Here is a 22493-nt window from a genome sequence, read left to right as displayed (position 1 = left end):
TGATTAAAAATGTTCTTTTTTGTGATAAATCCATTTTGATCTCTATTAATAAAAGTGCACCAGGCCACCACTGTTATACATATTTCAATAAAAAAGTGAATTGCATTCAAAAATGCTGCTGAATGCAATGGCTCATGTTTAGCACACTGGGCTAAATCGCTGGCTTTGAAAGCAGACCAAGGCAGGCCAGCAGCACGGTTCGATTCCTGTAACAGCCTCGCCGAACAGGCACCGGAATGTGGCGACTAGGGGCTTTTCACAGTAACTTCATTGAAGCCTACTCGTGACAATAAGCGATTTTCATTTCATGTTAGATTCTAGATTCAGTGATGTGCAAATGAAGCACAAAAAAATCACTTCTGGCAACGAGCACAGTGTTCAACAATTTACTTCTGGATTGCCATTTGTGCCCAAGGCAGAAACTCTACCCTTATGTGTGAGGACAATGTTTTGCCCAGTTTGCCTTAACTGCCTCATTTTCTATTTTTGCCCGTGATATTTGAATGCCCTGCCATAATGAAAAAGTTGTCTTAAGACCATAAGACCATAAGACATAGGAGCAGAATTAGGCCTCTTGGCCCATCGAGTCTGCTCAGCCATTCAATCATGGCTGATATTTTTCGCATCACCATTCTCCTGCCTTCTCTCCATAATCCCTGATCCTCTTGATCAGCGTTGCCAAAGCTGCATTGCAAAGATCAGGAAATGGACTCAGTGGTACTTCCTACACTGATGACAGCTTTATTAACCGCTCTCCCAATCTGTCCTGCTGCCTTTAGTGGCTTAGGTTTACCAGACTGATTCCAGTGATGGCAGGACTGTCATATGAGGAGAGATTGACTCGGTTAGGATTGTTCTTGCTGGAGTTCCGAAGAATGAGGGGGGATTTCATGGAGACTTATAAAACAGGACTAGACGGGGTAGATGCAGGGAAGATGTCCCCGATGGTGGGTGGATCCAGAACTAGGGGTCACAGTCTGAGGATTCAGGGTAAACCATTTCGGACAGAGGTGAGGATACATTTCTTCACCCAAAGAGTGGTGATCCTGTGGAATTCATTACCACAGGGAGTAGTTGATGCTAAAACATTGAATATATTCAAGAGGCGGCTAGATATAGTACTTGGGGCAAATGGGATCATAGGTTATGGGGAGAAAGCAGGATTAGGCTATTGAGCTGGATGATCACCATGATCGTGATGAATGGTGGAGCAGGCTCGAAGGGCCAAAAGGCCTCCTACTGCTCCTATCTTCTATATATCTATGTATTGTGCACATGTACACACCCTCTGCTCCTGCAGACACTTTCGAGTAGTACCCTTTATTTATACTTTTTTTTCATATTCTTCCAAGTAAAATATATTATTTCATATTTATCTGCATTGAAATTCATCTGCCACTGGGCCACCAATTCTATGCCCTTTGAAGTTCTATACTATCCTCCTCACAGTTTTGAAATTGGTCCTTGTGCAACAAATTCTAGATCATTAATAGAACGTGCAAACTCCACACAGTCACCCAAGGCCAGAATCGAACCCTGTGAGTCAGCAAGGCTGACCACTGTGCCAGCCTATAGAATTATAGCTATTCCATGAAAAATGGGCGCGATTCTCCGCAAATGCGGAGAGTCGTGAAGGCTGCCGTGAAACTGGCCGTTCAAATCTTTTTTCGGAGATTTGAAGGAACAGAAAGGAAAAATCATGAAGATAAGGAAGTCTACTGTGCCGAAATCCTACAAAGCAAAGAATAGAATATGAGATAGTGCGTTTAATCTCAACACATGGGGTGGTATTTTTTGGCCCCATTGTGGCTGTAAAATGGCCACAGGACTGCAAAATGCAGCAAGCTGTACAAAGGTCTATTGTCTTTAGTGGGATTGAGAAATCCCGTCGGTGGGAGGGTCTGTAAAATTCTGCCCATTGAATCTGGAAGACGGTGGAAAGCTTGTATGCATAGCGTATTTGAGGAAATGATAAAGGAGGAAAGCGCTGAGCAGCAATATTCTATAATTGGGGTTTATAACTTCGAGGCTGGAGCTTACAATCAATTTCTGGAAAATATTATAATCAGTCAGAATGTCTTCTGATTCACAAGGTAGGCATCCAATCCATTTGTTCAAATGACACCATACGGTGCCAGTACAAAGCTTGGGGTTTGTTTGTCAGCTGAACCCTGAGATTAGATTATTGCCTGCAATCCTCTGACATATCTATATTATTTATGTACCTCTCAGAATATCAGTATAATGGGGTGAAGAAATATATAAAGATTTCTCATCTTCTATCTGATATTGTATCAAGCAGTTCTCTATAAATGGGTTGAACAAGTCTATAAAGGTCTCCCTCTAACATACTGAAAGACAGTAAAAGCCACAATATCCTGTAAACTGGTTATATCAATACAAAAAATACACTAACAACATTTTAAATAATGGATAGCTACTAAATTCTGTGAAATTATGTCTTGTGTTTAAGTCACAGTCTATTTTTAAAAATATATTTAGAGTACCCAATTCATTTTTTTCCAATTAAGGGGCAATTTAGTGTGGCCAATCCACCTACCTTGCACATCTTTGTGTTGTGGGGGCGAAACACACGCAAACATGGGGAGAATGCACAAACTCCACACAGTCAGTGACCCAGAGTCGGGATCAAACCTGGGACCTCGGCGCCATGGGATTACAGTGCACACCACTGCGCCACCGTGCTGCCCGTAAGTCACAGTCCATCACAAAGATTTGACATTTTGTAGTGGCTTAATGGAACTCGAAATAGAATGCAGGGGTAACTCTCACAAATACCTGATCCTTTTCTTTTGTTTAGATGTGTCTTCCTTCCTTCTTCTATCTTCTTTTCTGAAGTTGTGCTGCAGGGAAGTTATTTTTTAAAATAAATTTAGAGTATCCAATTCTTTTTTCCCCCAATTAAGGGCAATTTAGCTTTGCTGATCCAACCTTTCTTGCACATCTTTGGGTTATGGGAGCGAGACCCACGCAGACACAGGGAGAATGTGCAAACTCCACACAGTCAGTGACCTGGGGTGGGGGTCCTCAGCACCGTGAGTCAGCAGTGCTAGCCACTGCGCCACCATACCATCCTGAGCAGGAAAATTCTATTCTAGTGCTTTCTGGTATCTGCACTATTCAGTCATTCTTAACATGTGTGGAGGCAACACTAGAAATGCTTCTTACTTCAGGGAGTATAGAAGTCGAGTCAAATCATGCTCCAGTTGGCTTCCACACATGCACAGTCCACAAGACCATTGAACAGTGATGAGGAATGAAAACCTTGGCTGACTTTTACTTTCCTTAGCTGGGGATGCTTAGGTCGATGGTATTATCACCACGGCTGAGACGAACTTACTCAGCACAGATTTAGAATTGAATACAGGCTCTTGCTGACCTGTATAACTCAATATGCATTAAGCAGGAGTCCTTGGAGGCTGGATTCTCTGTTGTCTGACAGTGATATAGTAATCGGGCGGAGAATCGACTCCAACACCAAAATCGGGTCTGGTCCCGGTTTAACGCCGGTCAGCCATGCTCTGACCCCTTGGAAATGGCGTAATCACGTCGCCGTTGCAGTGGCTTTGGCGCGTCATCGGCAGGCTCCGTCCCCGATGGGCCAAGTTCCCGACGGCGCAGAACATGTGTGGTCTCAGTGGTTGGGAACCCGACGTGATGATTGTGGACTGTATCCAGTGCTACCACACTCGGCCGGGATCCATGCCGCTGACTGGGGAGGCTTCCGTGATGGCTGAGGGGGTTGTTAGGGTGTGGCCAAGGGGTGGCCCGTGGGATCACGGATGGCGGGTCTGCGCATGGTCGACGCCATGTTGTGCGGCGCGACCGCTGCAGGTCGTCAGCCGTGTCAATGCGCAGCCAGGGACTGGCCATTCTCAGGCCGTTTTCACCCAGCGCCACTGCTAGCCCCTCATTGGTCCCGGAATCGGTGAGGGGTCGGTGCCGATTTTTTGGTCGTAAAACTCCCGCATATTCTCCATTCGAGCCGGCATTTAGCCGCTGAAGCGGAGAATCCAGCCCTGGTTGTCTGATTGATGACATCAGTCACCATTTTAATGCATAGCTTTTTTTCACCCCTCCCGATAGCCATCCATCCAACCATGCTGGTGGAATGAAGTGCCTTGGCACTTGGGAGTGACACAGGATGCAGATATCACGGCAGCTTGCAGAATAGCTAGCACAAACCTGCAGTATCTCAAACTTGTGATCACACACAGTCTGCAAGTTCAGAGAGCGGAACCCATTTCTATTCACAAAGATATCCTGCACCCCCGCTGGTGCCTTGATGGGCACATGTGTGCAATTGATGGTTCCCTGAATTCTAGGAAATCCTGCTATTGGAGCAAAACCTCTGGCTCGCTCTGCTTGGCTGATCTCATCTGTCTTGAAGTGAATGAAGGTGTTCACACTTCAGAACAGTGCATGTATAACCACCTTGATGCAGTTGTGCACAGTGGATTGTGACACTCGGCAGAGATCTTCCAGACTCCTGGAACAATTCTGAAGCATAAAAGTTCAGGGTTATTGTCACCTTCAGAGTCACTGGCATTGAGAGGCCACCGAAACAGTTTTCAGGCTATTTTGGGGCCTTTCATTAAATAGAGATAGGTGATGGTTTCCCTGGAGGCTGAGCCTACTTCAGCACTGAACATTTGTCATGTCCAGGTACTCAGATCACTGCCTGTCCAGTTTACCAGTTGGGTATACACACCTTCTCCTGACCCTTCCCCCTTGCAACATAAGAACATAAGAACTAGGAGCAGGAGTAGGCCATCTGGCCCTTCGAGCCTGCACCGCCGTTCAATGAGATCATGGCTGATCTTTTGCGGACTCAGCTCCACTTTCTGGCCTGAACACCATAACTCTTTATCCCCTTATTCTTCAAAAAAACTATCTATCTTTATCTTAAAAAGATTTAATGAAGAAGCCTCAACTGCTTCACTGGGCAAGGAATTCCATTGATTCACAACCCTTTGGGTGAAGAAGTTCCTCCTAAACTCAGTCCTAAATCTACTTCCCCTGATTTTGAGGCTATGCACCCTAGTTCACCCACCTGGCTATTCACCCGCCAGTGGAAACAACCTGCCCACATCTATCTTATCTATTCCCTTCATAATTTTATATGTTTCTATAAGATCCGCCCCCCCCCACATCCTTCTAAATTCCAACGAGTACAGTCCCATCTATTCAAACTCTCCTTGTAATCCAACCCCTTCAGCTCTGGGATTAACCGAGCGAATCTCCTCTGCACACCCTCTAGCGCCAGCACGTCCTTTCTCAGGCAAAGAGACCAAAACCGAACACAATACTCCAGGTGTGGCCTCACTAACACCTTATACAATTGCAGCATAGCCTCCCTAGTCTTAAACTCCATCCCTCTAGCAATGAAGGACAAAACTCCATTTGCCTTCTTAATCACCTGTTGCACCTGTAAACCAACTTTCTGCGACTCATGCACCAGCAAAGCCTGTTAGCCCTCTATCCCTTCTGGCTCTTAGTGTTGAGGATAGACGACAAATGGTACCTGAGGATAACTAGCCTCCTCTCCCTTCTGGCTGTCTCCTCCTGTTTTGAGGAGTTCCTCCAACTGAATACACAATTCCCATGCTATTCCTAAAACGTGCAGAGGTTTCATCAATGAAAGGGCATGTCTGTTGAAAGCCAGTACAAAGATTTAACCCTCCTAGAATTATGCAAATAAACAAAAATATTCCCCAAACGATCTATAATCTACCCACTACCAACTCATTTCAAAATTCCCAACTCCTCACCAAAATCTTTCGGAGCCCTGAATGTGGAATAATTGCAAAACATGATGGCCATCTGGCTGATTGGCCCATGCGTCAAGCTTAAAAGGGCACAGGCCACTCTGTGGTGAATTGGAATTTTAATGACCTCAATAGGCCCTTTAAATGTAGATGGTCATGCTTACTGGGCGCTATTCTCCCCCCCCCCCCCCCCCCCCCAGACGGCAGGTGGGAGAATCGCCGGGGCGCTGCGCGGGTCACGCCACGCCGTCCCGGCATCCGCACGCAATTCTCCCACCCCCACCCCTCCCAAAACCAGCGCCGCGAGAATTGCGCCGGGCTGCTCGGAGAATCACCGCAAACGGTGAGCGGCGATTCTCTGGCCCGGATGGGCCGAACGGCCGCTCCGACACAACAGGTTCCCGCCGGCGCCGTCCACCCCTGGTCACTGCCGGCGGGAAATGTGCGGGGGGAACGCTGTGGGGGCGGCCTGTGGGGGTGGGAGGGGACGGGGGCTCCTTCACCGGGGGTCCTCCGATGGGTTCTGGCCCGTGATCGGGGCCCACCAATCGGCGGGCCGGCCTCTCGCCCCTCCTTCTGTGGCTGGCCCCAGTACACCGACGCCATGCGCAGGAATGAGCTGCCCCAACTGTGCATGTGCGGGTTGGCGTGGCACCAGGCTGGAGCGGCGTGAACCGCTCTAGTGCCGTGCTGGCCCCCAAGTGCCCGGCCCTGTTAGCGCTGTTGTGATACGCAACGCCGTTCACGACGGCGCGGGCACTTAGTCCGGGAGCGGAGAATCCCGCCCACTATTTCCACACATGGCCGCGAACCTAATTAGCACAAGGCAGCACAATGACATCGGGAAGCCCTCCTGACATCATCACGTCCCATTTCATGAAGCATCGTAACTGCCGCTTTTCGACAAGGCAAAGCTAAAATTCTGACCATGGTTTCAGTATCGTTAAAATATGACTTTCAGTGAGGCTAATTATGCTGAAAAGGTGTTTTTGACTATAGAATGTTCATTGCAAGGTGTCATGAATGCAGGATCGACAGGATTATTTTATTTAGACTAAAGACAGTCACTAATGGGAATGAATAGGGCAACGTGGTGGCGTAGTGGTTAGCATTGCAGCCTCACGGCACCGAGGTCCCAGGCTCGATCCCGGCTCTGGATCACTGTCCGTGGGGAGTTTGCACATTCTCCTCGTGTTTGCGTGCGTTTTGCCCCCACAACCCATAGATGTGCAGGGTAGGTAGATTGGCCACGCTAGATTGCCCCTTAATTGGAAAAAAATAATTGGGTACTCCAAATTTATTTTAAAAAATACTTATGGGAATGAAAGAGTTTTAAATCCTTTATTAATATCGGAGTCAATGAGGCTATCTGCCTATCAGTCCGACAATGCCATGGCAAAATAGAAGACATTAATCTCCTCAAAAAGATACTGGCAATGACTGCTCATCACCCCTTCACAATTTTATGACAATTGTCTTTCCATCAAACTCTGACATTCATTGCCTGGGGATCACACAAGATAGTCATCAAGTGGCCATAAACTATTAGCTGCCATCATTTCACTCCTGAGCTTTGATGGGCTATCCAAACTCAGGCTGATTTCATTTTCAAATGTCAAACCATAGTGAAAATTTTATGACAGGAAAATGTCACTACATAACAAGAGAAAACCCAGGCCAAGCAGCTAGTGATGTGTTTGAACCTCTAGTGCTATAAATTATTTTCACACGAAAATATAAACAGATAAATTGAAATGTTTCTTTGCTATAATTAACTTGGGGGTTGTAAAAATGAGGTAAAAAAGCATAGGACAGTACTTTACAGCGGAGGGCTCTTCTGGTCTCACTGCAGCCAATGGACATTGGAATGGCTCTCCACATTTTACAGCCCCACCTCTGCCACAACAGATCATACAATTCCACCCATAATCATTTTACAATGATGTTTTGAATCACCTAAAAAGAATAAAACTGTACAAAACAGGAAGAAGATAAAAAATTTAGCACAACTAACACTCCTTTCCTGAGCTCCAATTTACGTCAACTCATCCAGAATTGCAATGCCAGATCCTATCCCATAATATCACCGTGCTTCGTTATCACCAGAGGCTTTGGCAACATTTAACTGGTTCCTCAACACTGGAAAATTTATTTCAACACCTTGATCCTAGCCTTATTGTTCAGAGTGTCAGTACGCACACAGTTGACATTTGTTTCAAGAAGGCAGGTATTAGACATCAATGTTGTCATTTGTGCATGAGTGAACATGTACTCAGCAGCAGAAAGGACCCCCACCAATGACATTTATAGGAATCGTTGCAACTTTCATATCAATTATTGATTGATTTCTACTAGTTGTTGCTATGATTGTACAAATGTTTGGTGCTTAGTTGTTTGAAATTGGAAAGTCAATAGGGTATGATGTGACAGTTGTTGGAGGAGATGGTCCTGGCTTGAAGATTTCTGCACAAATTAGTTGTTCTCAGATCAGGGTGTACTGGTCCTATTCCCCTTGGAATACAGGGCGACAGTGAGAATGAGCAGAGGGAATGAAGAGGGCAAGCTGCAAGAAAAGGGAGAAGGAGGACAAGGGCTTTTGGCAAAAGGCCATGCCCATCCCACCTGAACCAGAACAATGGGCAGAATTGTCCGATTTTTGCACAGAGTGCTGGTTGAGGTGAGAAAACCGGCAGCTCACCAGCTGCATAGCCAGTCATCCTCACCATATTGTGCAGAATCTGTGCAAGAGAAAATCTTCAGGCATGGCCCATGCCGTCACGTGTGTGGTTGTACATTGCAAAGTCATTCAGACGTTTGTCCATATTAAAGACACTTAAACAATGAAAATTAGTTCTCAGTTTCAGGGTTATAAATTTTCCATTGAATTACATAAATTTGATATGTAGATTTTTTGGGCCAAAAGCAATCTGCAGACGAACACCTCACATGAATTTCTGGTCTTAATATCTCACTTAGTAATAGAGGAATTGGAATTGACCATTGAGTCCATTTGGTCTGTGCGACCATTCAGTGAGATTACGGTTAATTTGTATCTTAAATCTGCCTTAGTTCCATATCTTTTTATACCACAGTCGAGCAAAAATTTATCATTTCAGATTTGACATCCTCCCAATTGCTGACGGGGAAGCTAATGAAATTCATCATGGGAGAATTCCAGAAGCATAGACTGGCGATGTGGGAAGACCGGTCTAAGGCAATTGAGTTGGCAGTAGCTCCACTTCGCATGGCAATGGAAAGGGTGGAGCAGCGATTGGAATTGCAAGGCGTGATGATTCGGAAGTTGGAGAAGGCAGTCTCGGACTACAGCGACTGGATTGTCTCTTTAGAAGTATCAATATTGTCGGAGGCCCACAAAATGCTGAAGGCCAGGGCAGGTGGGAGGGGTGGTGGCTAGGAGACTGATGTGTGGTAGGGTGGGGGCATGCAGAGTGGAGGAGGTGGGGAGGGTTGAATGCTGGTGATGCAGGTTTATTTGTTGATGGATTTGGGTGAGGGTGGTGACGCCAGCCATTTTGAGTAGGCCTGGAACCGAGTCAGGCCTGCATCTGGCTGGATCTCCTCAGAAGGTGGATATGAAGGATCCTCATGGGGGGGTTCAGAGACCACCTGTCAGAATGGTCACATGGAACGTGAGGGGGTTAAATGATCCAGTTCAGAGATCCGAGTGTTTGCTCACTTCAAGAGCTTAAAAGATTTTGGAGCACATCAGCTCCATGCAGTCGGGGAAGGCACTGGAGTCGGATGGTTTCCCGGTGGAATTTAACAAGCAATTTGCAGCATTACTGGCACCACATTTATTGGGGATGTTTAATGACCCTCTGTCATGGGGGGAGCTGCTAGCCATGTTGCGCAGGTGTCGATCTCCCTGATCCTGAAGAAGGACAACAATCCTCTGGAGTGTGGATCTTGCAGGTTTATCTCTTTATTGAACAAGATGCAAAGGTATGAGCTAAAGTTCTGATGAAGCCTCTGGAAGGTTGTTTGCCAGAGGTGATTTCTGAGGACCAGACAGGGTTTGACAAGGGCTATCAGTTGTCAGCTAATATCAGGTGACTTTTGAATGTGGTCATGTACCCATCTGGGATGTCAGTGTTCTGGGACGATTTGAGTTTGAGCAAACATTCATCTCCTGGGTGAGACTGTTGTAGAGTGCTCCCACAGCGAGTGTGTGAACTAACACAGCAAGCTCAGGGTATTTCTGGGTGTACAGGGCCACAAGGTAAGGATGCACACTGACCCCGTTGTTGTTTGCGCTGGCAATCGAACCGTTGGCCATCACGCTTGCGTTGTCTATTGGTGGAGAGGTATTGAGAGAAGGGGCAAGGAGCATTTGGGTGTCCCTTTATGTGGAAATCTGCTATTGTACATTTCTGATCCTCTATCAGGAAAGATAATGGAGCTGCTGAGGAAGCTTCTCAGGGTACAAACTGACAGGGGCTAGTTTAGCACACTGGGCTAAATCACTGGCTTCTAAAGCAGACCAAGTCAGGCCAGCAGCATGGTTCAATTCCCGTACCAGCATCCCCGAACAGGCGCCGGAATGTGGCGACTAGGGGCTTTAAACAGTAACTTCATTGAAGCCTACTCGTGACAATAAGCGATTTTCATTTCATTTCATGTGAGCATGAGCAAAATTTTCCTGGTAAGCCCCATGGCCGTTCAAGCTGGCCAAGTTGAAATTTAGATACCATGGGGTTCAGGAGGCTCATGATTAGGCCCTGTTGAATAAGCTGAGCTTGGCCAGTCTGGTAGAGGGATGAAAGGGGACTTGGAAGAGGTAGGCTGCCCACCCGTTTTCCTTGGCTAGTCGAGGGCAGACAATTAAAATGAACATTCTGTTGAGACCTTTCCCGATCTTCCTCCCCAAATATTTTTTTATCAGGGTGAACAGGTTAATCACTGTGTGAGCGGGTAAGACCACCAGGATTTGAAAAGCCTTCCTGCAGAGGGGACGGCATTTGGGAAGGTTGGAGTTACCAAATCTAATGTTCTATTACTGGGCGGCAAGCATTGAGAAGGTGCGAGGGTGGCTTGGGAAGGCAGGGTTGGGGTGGGAGCAGATGGAGGAAACCTTCTGTGCAGCGTCATGTCTATGGCCGCAGGTTACTGCCCCATTCCTGTTCTCTCCGGCCAGATTCGCAACGAGCTCGGTCGTGGTGGCGTCTCTGAGAATCTGGAACCAATTTAGGCAGCATTTTATATTGGAGGGCATGTCAGTATTGTCGCCAATTTGTAGGAACCATAGGTTTGAGCCATCGAGGATGGATGCAAGGTACAAGGCTTGGAAGAGGGAGGGGGTTTAAAGGTTCGGGGATCTGTTTGTGGAAGGTAGATTCGCGGGGCTGGAGGAGATGATGGAAAAATTTCAAACCCCAAAGGTTTAGGTATCTGCAGGTTCGGTACTTTGTTTGCAAAGAACTCTATTCATTCCCTCAGTTACCGAGACCTACACTGATGGACATGATGCTATCTCGTAATGAGATACGGGATGGGAAGATATTCAATACATATGGGTGATTGTTTGAGACAGGAAGGGGTTATTATTGTTAGTTTGTTAAAACAGAAAAATTACAAACTGTTGTGCTATATTTGAGTGTTATGTGTATTAAATGTTTGGAATAAAAGTATATTTTAAAAAATTAACTCTTCTGATCAATCTGTGCTGCTCTCTTTCCAAAGCTATTAAGTTATTTTTAAGGTACAATGCTTGTAGTCACTTAAACCTCACTGGAAACCATTAAGCAAAGGCAAATTCTACTTGGGTTGGACTTTTTGCCAATACTCTGAGGTTTGAAGAACTTCGCTCAGCCTACCTTGGTACATTTGAAGGTATATGTACAAACCTCTCAAAGGAATTATGATGTACTATGATTTATCACATATTTACTGAGCATTGTTGCATAGTGCTTATGTTAATGGACTAGGAATGCAGAGGCCTGGAAATGGTTCTGAGACTTTTTTTTAGTTTTTTCCAATTAAGGGGCAATTTTAGCAAGGCCAATCCACCCATCCTGCACATCTTGGGGTTGTGGGGGTGAGACCCATGCAGACACGGGGAGAATGTGCAAACTCCACACGGACAGTGACCCGGGGCTGGGATCGAACCCAGGTCCTCGGTGCCATGAGGCAGGTGTGCTAAGCACTGCGCCACCGTGCCGGCCATAATTCTGAGTCTTGAATTCAAATCCTAATCATTGAAATAAATCTGAAATAAAACTTTAATATAGGTAATCGTGACAGCGAAACTATCAGATTGTTTTAAAAGCTCATCTGGTACACCAATGTTCTTCAGGGAATTAAGTTGATCTGGCACATTAATGTTTGCAGACCCACAATAATATGGCTGACGTTTAGATGTCCTCTGAAAATGGCCTTGCAAGCTGCTTAGTTGTCTCAAAGGCAATTAGAAATGGGAAATAAATGCTGGACTTCAGATGTTCTCATCCCATGAATGAACATAAGAAATGAGCTTGCTCCACCACTGAATAAGATAATTGCTGATCCGATTGTGACTCTACTTTCCTGCCTGACAATAATGATTTTCTTTTCAATCAAAAGTCTGTCCAACTCAACCCTGAATGTATTTGGGGGTCCAGCCTCCATTGTCGTTTGTGGAAGAGAATTGCAAATACTAAGGGCCCTCAAAGGGAAGAAATTCCTCCTGATCTCATCTTGAAATATGGGTTGAATAGAACCCATATTTTTACCCTACCTGCCACGAGGGAAAACATTCTCTAAAATCTACCCTGTCAAGACCCCTCGGAATCTTGCATGTTTCAATAAATCACCTCGCAGCCTTCTAAACTCAAATGAGTATAGGCCCAACCTTCTCAGCCTTTCCTCATAAGACAAACCCCTCATTGCCGGAATCAGCCTATTGTACATTTTTATGAAAAGCTTCCAATGCAAGTATGTTGCTCCTTCAGGAAGGTAACAAAAATTGTACACAGTATTCCATATGTGATCTCACTGATGCCCTGTACAGTTGTTAACCTTTTATGCTCCACCTCCTTTGCAATAAAGGACAACATTCCAATTGCCTTCCTAATTATTTGTACCTGCACCCTGACATTTTGCAATTCACACACATTAGTTCACGAATAAGTAAAAACAAGGCCATAAATCAAAACTTTCCCACAAGGAAATTATCACAAATACCAGCCTCTCAACCAACATGCCCCAAGCTTCTACACTCTGTTTGACATAGAGCTAAACTTAAAACACTTAGTGTTTGGAAGAACAATGTTATGTGGGCCATATTCTTTTGTCAAGTTAGGAATAGTAATTAAAAATGTATCTATTACTTCTCAAGAATCACATGCTGGCAACTTACCATACATTTTATTTCATTGCTCCAAATTCACTGCATGCCATTATCAACTCATTATTTATAACATGTTTAATGAAATGTAAATCAGGAAAAAAGTGATCCACACCATTGTGCATCATATTGTCGAAATTAGTCACAATAATAGAGTAGCAATTTTACTAACAATTTTAGAGTTCCACTCCAAAAGAATAATTTAATTTAAAAGCCAGAGGAAGTCCTAGTTAACACAATGAATTGAGAAACAGCATAATTCTGAACCTTAGACTGCTATTTGGCAATAAGATTATGTAGAGTAACAGAGGTGTAATCAAAATCATAGTAAAAATCTGAATGATACTACATGCACATTTTATAAATATGACATATATTTTAAAATCATATATTTACCTGGTGCTGCAGGGGTAGCATACTGATACTGCCCCCAGTCTTTCCTGTTAGTCCTTAGCACAGGTCCATTCTTCTCCCGATATGATCCAAAACCCTCAAAGTGCCTTTTTCTACTCCCACCTAATTCACTTTCCCGCTTTTCAATCATGCTGCTTGCAGATTGCAGATCCCCATACAGGTCCATGGAGGTCTCCCGCCTTGTACGGGTTTCAGTGCTTGTGAACCTTCTTACACAGGCATCAATTGACTCACTGACAGAATCATTTTTTTCTGTAGTCCTTGTCCATTGTGGCAAGTCAGAGAAGGCTAATTTTGATGAGGTGTCGATGTCAAAGATGTTCTTTGATGTCTTTTGTCCTGTGTACATTGGTTCAACATACTGCTGCCTCAGTTTTTCCTTCTGTTTTCCTTTGTCAGCACCCAGTGTGAGATCTTTGTCACAGCCTTCTAATTTCTGATGTACTAAAGCTTTAGTAAAATCAGATTTACACCCAAAGAGATCACCCAAGTCTTCTCGTGACCCAATGAGCCGATCATCTCGATGTTTATGTTTGTGCTTGTGTTTGCGTTTATGAATTCGGTTGCTGGGCATTCCAGTGCCACCACCTCTTTGTGATGTTAAGGAAGGCTGTATGGTATTTAAATCCATCCCTATAGAAGGCTGCAAATGCATGGCATGTTTTACCTTGTGTTTGGCAGTGGTTGGCATTTTTAAGTGAGAGCTGGCATGGTACTGGGGTGGAGGCATCGTAGGCCTCATGAAGGGAGTTGATGACCCAAGTGCATGAGACAAGTAAAAAGGAGCTGAATATTGCCCATAATACCCAAGGTTCATCATACCTGTAGCAATAGGCATTGATGTATAAGGCATGCCATAGGGTGCATAGTAACTCCCGCTGGGTAATGGGTATCCAAAACCCTGTAAGAAAGGCACCTTTGTTATAGTCTCTTGGGCTTTAGGAGGTCTACCACGCCTCTTCTTAGACTTAAGATCAGTGGTCCGGCGAAGATAGTGTAATGGATCATAATGAATGTATGGCACAGGGTAGTAATGATCAAAGTTGACCCTAAAAATACTGGGATATGGGTTATCAGCATAAAAAGAATAGCTTCTGTGAGAAATGCGAAATACCTGGAACTTTGCAATTAGTTCTTCCAGATCTGCTATGAACTGCAGGTCATCCCTGCTCTGCATCTGCAGGCTTTTTCTCTTCCGTCTATGCTTCTGTTTCTTCATACTTTCATGAATACGATAATCATCTATAAGCAGATGTTTCTGTCTGTGACTGTGCTTTCCTTTTGCACCAGGATCCACAACTGCACCTTCTGAGGGATCAAGTGTGCAAAAGTCAAAGGAGTATTTGCGGCGTGATTCTGTACTCTTCTCTGCTTGATCAGAAGTGCTGTTATTGTCTGTTCCAATTCCACTATCACTAGGTATTGTTTCCTCGCTGTGAGATTCACTGATGGGTGACAGTGTAATCTCCTTTAATGAAGCTGCCTCAGATAAATGAGAAGGAGAGTTTGCCAGAAGCCTTGGTGGAGACAACTTCCAAGTGCTTGCATGCAAGCTTTTTGGGTTTTTTATAGGAAGTGCACTAATTGGCTGAAGGTTTGGCATTGCCTTTGACTCAGATAAGTTGGTCTCACTGCTGACAGGGCTGAGGTTTCCTGTAGGCCCCATTACCTGGGAAGGTGATGGTTGGGCAGTGTTTGGTGACACTGTTCCAGTCAGCTGTGATCCAAAAGGCACAGTCGGAGTTTCTGAATGGGCAGAAATTGGCTTTGAGTACTTCTCAGCACCTTTGTTTCCATTTTGCTGCAGCTGTACCATGGATTTTGGTTTTCTGCCTCGCTTTTTGCCAATATAAATAGTCCCTCTCTTGCTAACATTGATCTGTTTCCCTAACTTGGTCTCAAGCACAGATGAGATTGTTGAAATAGCACTGGAGGACTGTACTTTCTTTTTTAGCACTGTATTATTAGAGGAGAGAATTTGATTTAAAATATTTTTCCGTTTCATGGTTTTCATTTTATTGATAGTTTTGATTGTTTTCTTATCCAGAACATTTATTTTTCCATCTTTTTTGGTAAATGATGTGTCTTTAGGCTCTAAGGTGACGGAATCCATTGGTATCAGTTTAACAGGACTTTTTCTTTTCTTCTTTTTCTTACTACCATTGGGAGACTCACAACAGATGGGGCTAACTGGGCTGGTGGCAGTTCCTTCGTGTATAGTCTCAACAGTAAGTAAAGGCTGCTTCTTTGGTCTTCCCCGTTTCTTCTTCATGGGAGTAATAACTGTAAGACTATCAGTGTTGGAATAGAGTGGACTGGCTGGAGTTATCGGATAGGCAGAAGGAGGCTCCACAACTGTATTTTCTTGTTGTGCAACACTATTTTCTTTCAGCAGACTTAATGTTTTACACTTGGCAGAAATTGTGCTGTTTTTAGTTGAATGTTTTGAATGCTTCATTTCTGTGAAGCCTCTTCTGCTTTTGGTGGGGTCTATGAAAACAGGTGATGCCAATATTGCTGTTGGTTTTCGAACCCTATTTCCATTATTCGAGAGGTCGGCTAATTCACCAGCTCTCCCTACCGCTAGATTGAGTTGACCAAGTTCCTTCTGCATACTTCTACTTTGCTGCTTGATAACCTTACTGTTGACCTGACGCCGACTGTTGTTTACAGCATCTCCAGCATTGGGAAAGTTGCTACTAACAGCACTTTTCACATTTGATTCAGCACATGTTGATTCTGAATGTATGCTTTTACCCATGATTGTTTTTGATAGCTGTTCCTTTCTTGTTCTGGGACCTGTAGACACTGCAGTCGGTGGTTGTATTGGAATTCTAATCATTACAGAACTTGAATCCTTTTCCTGACTACTCATTGTGTTGGGCCTGTTGGGAGATGCTCTTGCTGGTGGCTCTGCTGTCACACTACGACATGTTAAAATGTCTTTCCTTCCTTTTGCAGTCCCATGCAGTTCTAACTCTTTTCCTTTTTGACCATTTTTATCCCACTCTGCAGAATTGTCCACTGCTAGGTTTTTAGAGCATTTGGCATCTCTTCTGCAGGATTTTCCTGATCCACTCCCATGTGGCTGTTCCGTGGGCTCTTTGCATTTGTCCTTCGATTTTGTAGGTATAGCTGTAGTTTCTGGGTGGCCAATGGAGTGGGACAATTTAGTCGCCACCAGCCGATTAGTATTGCCAATGGCCAGTCCAGCATTCCCATTTATAAACTGATTCCAGGTACAGCCAGTAGCAGGTCTGTTCAGCTGTGAAGTTGCAAAGTCACAGAACTGATCGGAAATGGAATTTGTATTAGCAGTGCTTGCTACTCCCCTTCTAGCATCAACATCTGTTGCATTACTCTGGAAAGTAGGGGAGACTCCAGAAGTTGCAGGCCATTCAAGCTGGATCTGGTTAATTCTCTCCTGGTACTTTGGTTTCACACTGCCAGGACTGAAGTCTTGTTGCAGTCTTGAGGGAATTTCACTAAATCGCACTTCAGGTTGGTTGTGAGACCTTGATGCACCCTGTAAAGAGAAAATCAACCTTTTAGTAAGTTTGACCTTTCCCTGTGATGAATTACATAGATCAAAAACAGCATGCCAGGAGTGAACACAATTCTAGTTACGAGGTTCAGACACCAACAGGAATGAAAAGACTAGGGGCGCCATTTACCAGCCGCTTTGCACCCGAAAGAGAGCGTAGCTGGTAGATGCCGGAGATCCCTCCTCCAGGATCTACCCGGCTCGCCATGCCTCATGAGATTTAACATGATCTCGCGAGACATCGCGAACAGAATCGCGTTCATTGTGGGCGACATCACTATTTGCAAATTGCATATTAGAGCACGACAGATAGTCTGACTCTAATATGCATTTCCCTGAGGTACCCAAGGTGTTGGAATCAAACCCCTTTGCCTCGGAGACCTTGTAGAGAGCGTTCTCCATAAACAGGGACCAGACGCAACAGCACTTGTGGGGGTCTACCAAGGTCTCGGAGGCCCCCAGGAACTTTCCTTTTTGGCAGGGTGGCACTCTGGCACTGACAGCCTGGTACCCTGGCACTGCCAGTCTGGCACCTGGGTAGCGCCACCTGGATGTGCAGTGGGGTGTGCGTAGGCACCCTGAGAACTTCCTGGTGGGCGGGTTTGGGTTCCGGAAGCTTTAGGGGTTGTGTCGGGTGGTTGAGAGATCTGGCCCAGTGAGCAGAGCTCGTCAGTGCAGGAAACGGGACTAAGCGTGGCCTCATCGGGAGTTCCCGGGAAACACCCTGATAAATGCGCTCGCCTGGGACTCTGTTCCAATTCGGATAGATCACGCCTCAGAGTTTCAGTAGCTTCTAAACATCATAGGAACATAGAAAATAGGAACAAGAATAGACCATTCGGCCCTTCAAATCTGCTCCGCCATTTAATATGATCATGGCTGATCCTCTATTTGAACACTATGCTCCCATGCTCTCTCCATACTCATACCCCTTGACACCCTTAGAGTCTAGAAAACTTATTTATTTCCTTCTTGAATGTTTTCATCATCATGCAGAGTAGATTTAAACCTTGGGCAGGATTTACCAAGCAACCCGCCTGGTTTTTTGGGGCAGCGGGAGGCAGCCCGACATTGGCCGGTGGTAGGATCTTCTTGTTGTGCCATTAAATGCACCCTGTGGTGGGAATCCTGCGGCGGACATGTGCCATCAGCAGGACCAGAGGATCCCACTGGCGTGATCAGTAAGAAAGTTTTGGTCCTTGAATTCACCCTTTGATGTTGGTTATTATATTCAATACATACTTTTATTTGATTAAAGATAGAACCAAAATGATGAGGTGCAGCAGAGCCGGTTGACACAAGAATCTAGAGTCCACTCGGTAACAGCATACAAGTTAGTGCTGGCAATTCCTCCAAGTGGAATTTTTGAGCTCAGTCTTATTACACAGAAGCCACTGGCACAATCACAGGTACAGGAGGTAAAGACCCAGCAAGCCGAGCGGTCGGGTGAACGCTGGGTTAGTCACGGGCATAAGAATCTGCCCTAAAGCAGTAAATACACACACAGTATTAGTCCCATTGGGACAACCAACATGCCTGACCCTGTCCATGCTGGCCTTTATACTAGATCATTATCAGCCCCAGCCTGGCGAGCCTCCACCTACTAGCGGGGAAGCTCATGTTCCAGGAGTGCATATTGAGATTAATTTGGTTATCCCTGTGGAACTTGTGGGGGTTAGTACAATTTAAATCTGTGCCTTCTTGTTCTTCATCTTTTCATGAGTGGGAACAGTTTCTCCCTGTCTATTCTGTCCAGACCCCTCATGATTTTGAATACCTCTATCAAACCTTCATCCAGCCTTCTTTTCTCCCAAGAAAAAGTTACAACCTCTCCAATCTATCTTCGTAGCTAAAATTAATCTTCCTTGGAACCATTCTCATGAATCTTTTCTATACCCTCTCCAATACCTTCATGCCCTTCCAGAGTATAGCATCCAGAACTGGGTGCAATACACCAGCTGAGGCTGAAATAATGTCTGATACAAGTTCAACACAACCTTCTTGCTCTTGTACGCTGTGCTCTGATTAATAAAACTGAGCATACTGTATATACTGTATGTTTCATTAACCGCTCTCTCAACCTGTGCTACCACCTTCAATGACTAATGCACATAATGGACACCCAGCTTCCTCTGCCCCTCCACCCCCTCAGAGCTGTACACTTCATTTTTTATTGGCTCTCCAAGGGGCTCTGTTAATTAATGATGGTATTAGCACAATACAGAGGGATGACCTAAGTTCAGCAAACCAGTAAATAGCAGGGGTTTGGGTAGAGATGAGAAATGATAAAGACATGAAGTTACTTGTGGGAGTAGTGTACAGGCCCCCTAATTGTAACTACATGATAAGACAGAGTTTTTAAAAAAAAGAGATAATGGGAGCTTGTCAGAAAGAAAATGCACTAATCATGGGGGATTTAAATCTACATACAGACTGGAAAACCCAGACAAGCAAAGGTAGCATACATGAAGATACTATAGAATGTTTTCAGGATAGTTTCTTACAATAGCACTGTCTGGTGTTAAACAGAGAGCAAGCTATACTAGAGCTGGTATTGTGCAATGAGATACCATTACTTAATTACTTCATAGTGAAAGCACCCCTTGGGCAGCAGCGATCCTTATAGAATTGAATTTTACATTCAGTTGAGGGAGAGAAAAGTGGGTTTAAGATTAGTATTTTAAACTTGAATAAGGGCATTTATGAGGGCATGAGAGCAGAGCTAGCTCAAGTGAACGGCCAAATTAGTTTGCAGTTTAGGTCCATAAAGATGCAGTGGCAGACATTTCAAGGAACATTTCAGAAGGGATACATTACAAGAAAAAAGAAAAATTCCAAAGGGAGAACCCACCATCTGTGGTTAACTAAAAATGCTAAAGAAGATATCACATTGAAAGAAAAGCATATATGGGCTGGATAGGTACCAGATTAAAAGATTGGACAGGATATCAATAGTGGCAAAGAATGAAGCTGTATAAGGACAGAAAAATTAAGAGTCTGAAAGAAAACAAGCTAGAAATATAAAGCTTCTGTAAATATTTGAAAAGTAAACAAAGTGAACGTTAGTCCTATAGAAAGTGAATCTGGAGAACTAATGATGAAAATAAGGAGATGGTAGATGAATTGAAAACGTACTTTGCATGGGTTTTCACTACAGAGGATACAAGTAACCTTCCAAGAAAACCTGCAAATCAGGAAATGGTATAGAGGGAGGAACTCAAAGAACAAATAGTCATCAGCGAAGTGGTGCTGAACAAATTGTTGGAGCAGCAAACTGACAAGTCCCCAGTTCCTGACAGACTTCTTCCTAAAATATCTTTAAAAATGGCTAATGATACAGTTAGTGCTTTGGTTTTAATTTCCCAACATTTCTTAGATTTGGGGAAGGTTCCATTAGATTGGAAAGTAGCGAATGTAACTCCATTATTCAAAGCAGAAAATTACAGGCCAGATGGTTTAACGTCTGTCATCAGGAAAATATTAGAAATTATTATTAAATACTTTATATCAGGGCAGTTGGAAGAATTCAAGATAAGCAGGCAGGATCAATGCGATTTTGTGAAAGGGAAATAATTTTTAACCATAGTGTAGGTCAGATAGGCTTCAGATGGTTTCACAGGTCGGCGCAACATCGAGGGCCGAAGGGCCCGTACTGCGCTGTAATGTTCTATGTTCTATGATTGGAGTTCTTTGAATAAGTAACATGTGCTGTGGATAAAGGGGAACCGGTGGACGTACTTTACTTAGATTTACAGAAAGCATTTGATGAGATGCCACATCAAAGCTTATTTATTGCAAAAAAATAAAAGCTCATGGTCTGGGAAGTAATGGACAATCTAGGTTTGTGAGTGGCCCTCACCTAGACGTAGCATGTAAGCTCAAGAAGATTGAGGAGCACTGAATGGGCAGTGGGGGGGTGCTGAGGAGGTTCACTATCTGTAGCTAGGGGAAATGGAAATGTGAATGAATGAAAATCGCTTATTGTCACAAGTAGGCTTCAAATAAAGTTACTGTGAAAAGCCCCTAGTCACCACATTCCGGCGCCTGTTCGGGGAGGATGATACGGGAATTGGGCCGTGCTGCTGGCCTGCCCTGGTCTGCTTTCAAAGCCAGTGATTTAGCCGTGTGCTAAACCAGCCCCTAAATATCTATTGTGTCCACCATTAAAACATGTTAGACCTGATACCTGTAAGGCCTCCATTACGTTAATTTTCACAGCGGGCCTGCCTGCACCCCTATCCCTTGTTGTCCTCCACTCCCTCCGTTCCGGCCCTGGCCCCAGGGCGACCCCTATTATGGAAAACACCAGCCCCCGACCAACCCCCAATCCCAATGTCTCCCTCCCCCACGCCGGAGCATTGGAGGAACAACTCCGGTGCCCTTGAGCTGCATGTCCACGAATGGAAATGAGCACTCCCCTCCTCAGGTCCTCTCAGCCGCCATTGCACCAGCTTGACGTTTTTAAAATGGAGCACAAAACGATGCCGGTGTGATGTCTCTCTGGGAGCTGGTTAAATCCGGGAGGCCAATAAATTTGACTTAATTCTTGCGAATGAGATTAAAATGAATGCAAATTGCGGTTAACGATTTTCTCGGCAACTTTGGCCGAGATCCGGAACTCGCCATTGTGAGCGGGCCGGTTAGATAACAAACTGATTCGCACCCACCGCCGAGGGCCTCCCCTTTACAGGCTCTCCTACACACCTTTTCGGGCCGCCACCCCCCCCCCCCCCCTCAACACCCCAAACTATATATTTATTTGCAATTTGGTGCACATTAGGCATAAAATTGTGCCTATTTTGAAAGTTGTTTCCCAACCTCTTTTTCTGCCCAAACTCTTATTTGCATATTATTGAACATAAAGGAATTTTCTTTTTTTTCTTGCTGGCTCAGGCACGGAAAGCGCTGTGCAGCTCACTGGCTGCACAACCGGCAATTGTAACCATATTGTCCAACACTTAGAAGACAGAAGTGTTGGAGGTGTCCTGCACCGTCACGCTAGCAGGCAGAGCCTCAAAAAGCTGGCAACATCAACTTTCCAACTCTGTTTATAAAAAATATGACGTTCATCTTGTGACCAAAAAGATTAGGAGGGGTTATTGGGTTACAGGGGTAGGGTGGATGTGAGGGCTTAAGTGGGTCAGTGCAGACTCAATGGGCCGAATGGCTTCCTTCTGCACTGTATGTTCTATGTATACATGATTATCACTATTATGTCTCTGCTAGTTTGAACAGGAGCTTCAGACTTTTGGCACCAGAGGGAGAGGTGGGTTGGTCTTGGTTTGATTGACTGGCTGGTAGCCAATGAATTGGCCAAAAGGCTGTACTCTGCCTGGTAACAGGGGGTGATTTGATCCTATCCCAGTGAACTGATTTTTAGAGTCCAAACTAGCTTGATTTGACC

General features: G+C 44.7%; 1 protein-coding gene across 2 annotated transcripts in view; it reads right to left on the bottom strand.

Moving 5' to 3' along the window:
- setbp1 (SET binding protein 1) overlaps window positions 1–22493 on the bottom strand; it is a 332744-nt gene that overhangs the window by 78017 nt on the left and 232234 nt on the right. For both annotated transcript variants that reach the window (XM_038790778.1, XM_038790776.1), the window contains exon 3: window positions 13528–17071. In XM_038790778.1, the coding sequence (XP_038646706.1) occupies window positions 13528–17071 (3544 nt within the window). The remainder of the gene's footprint in view (window positions 1–13527; window positions 17072–22493) is intronic.

Source organism: Scyliorhinus canicula, chromosome 3 (genome assembly GCF_902713615.1).
Source record: "Scyliorhinus canicula chromosome 3, sScyCan1.1, whole genome shotgun sequence".
Lineage (NCBI taxonomy): Eukaryota > Metazoa > Chordata > Chondrichthyes > Carcharhiniformes > Scyliorhinidae > Scyliorhinus > Scyliorhinus canicula.
Note: the sequence above shows the minus strand (reverse complement) of the source record. Positions and strands in the feature narration are given on the sequence as shown.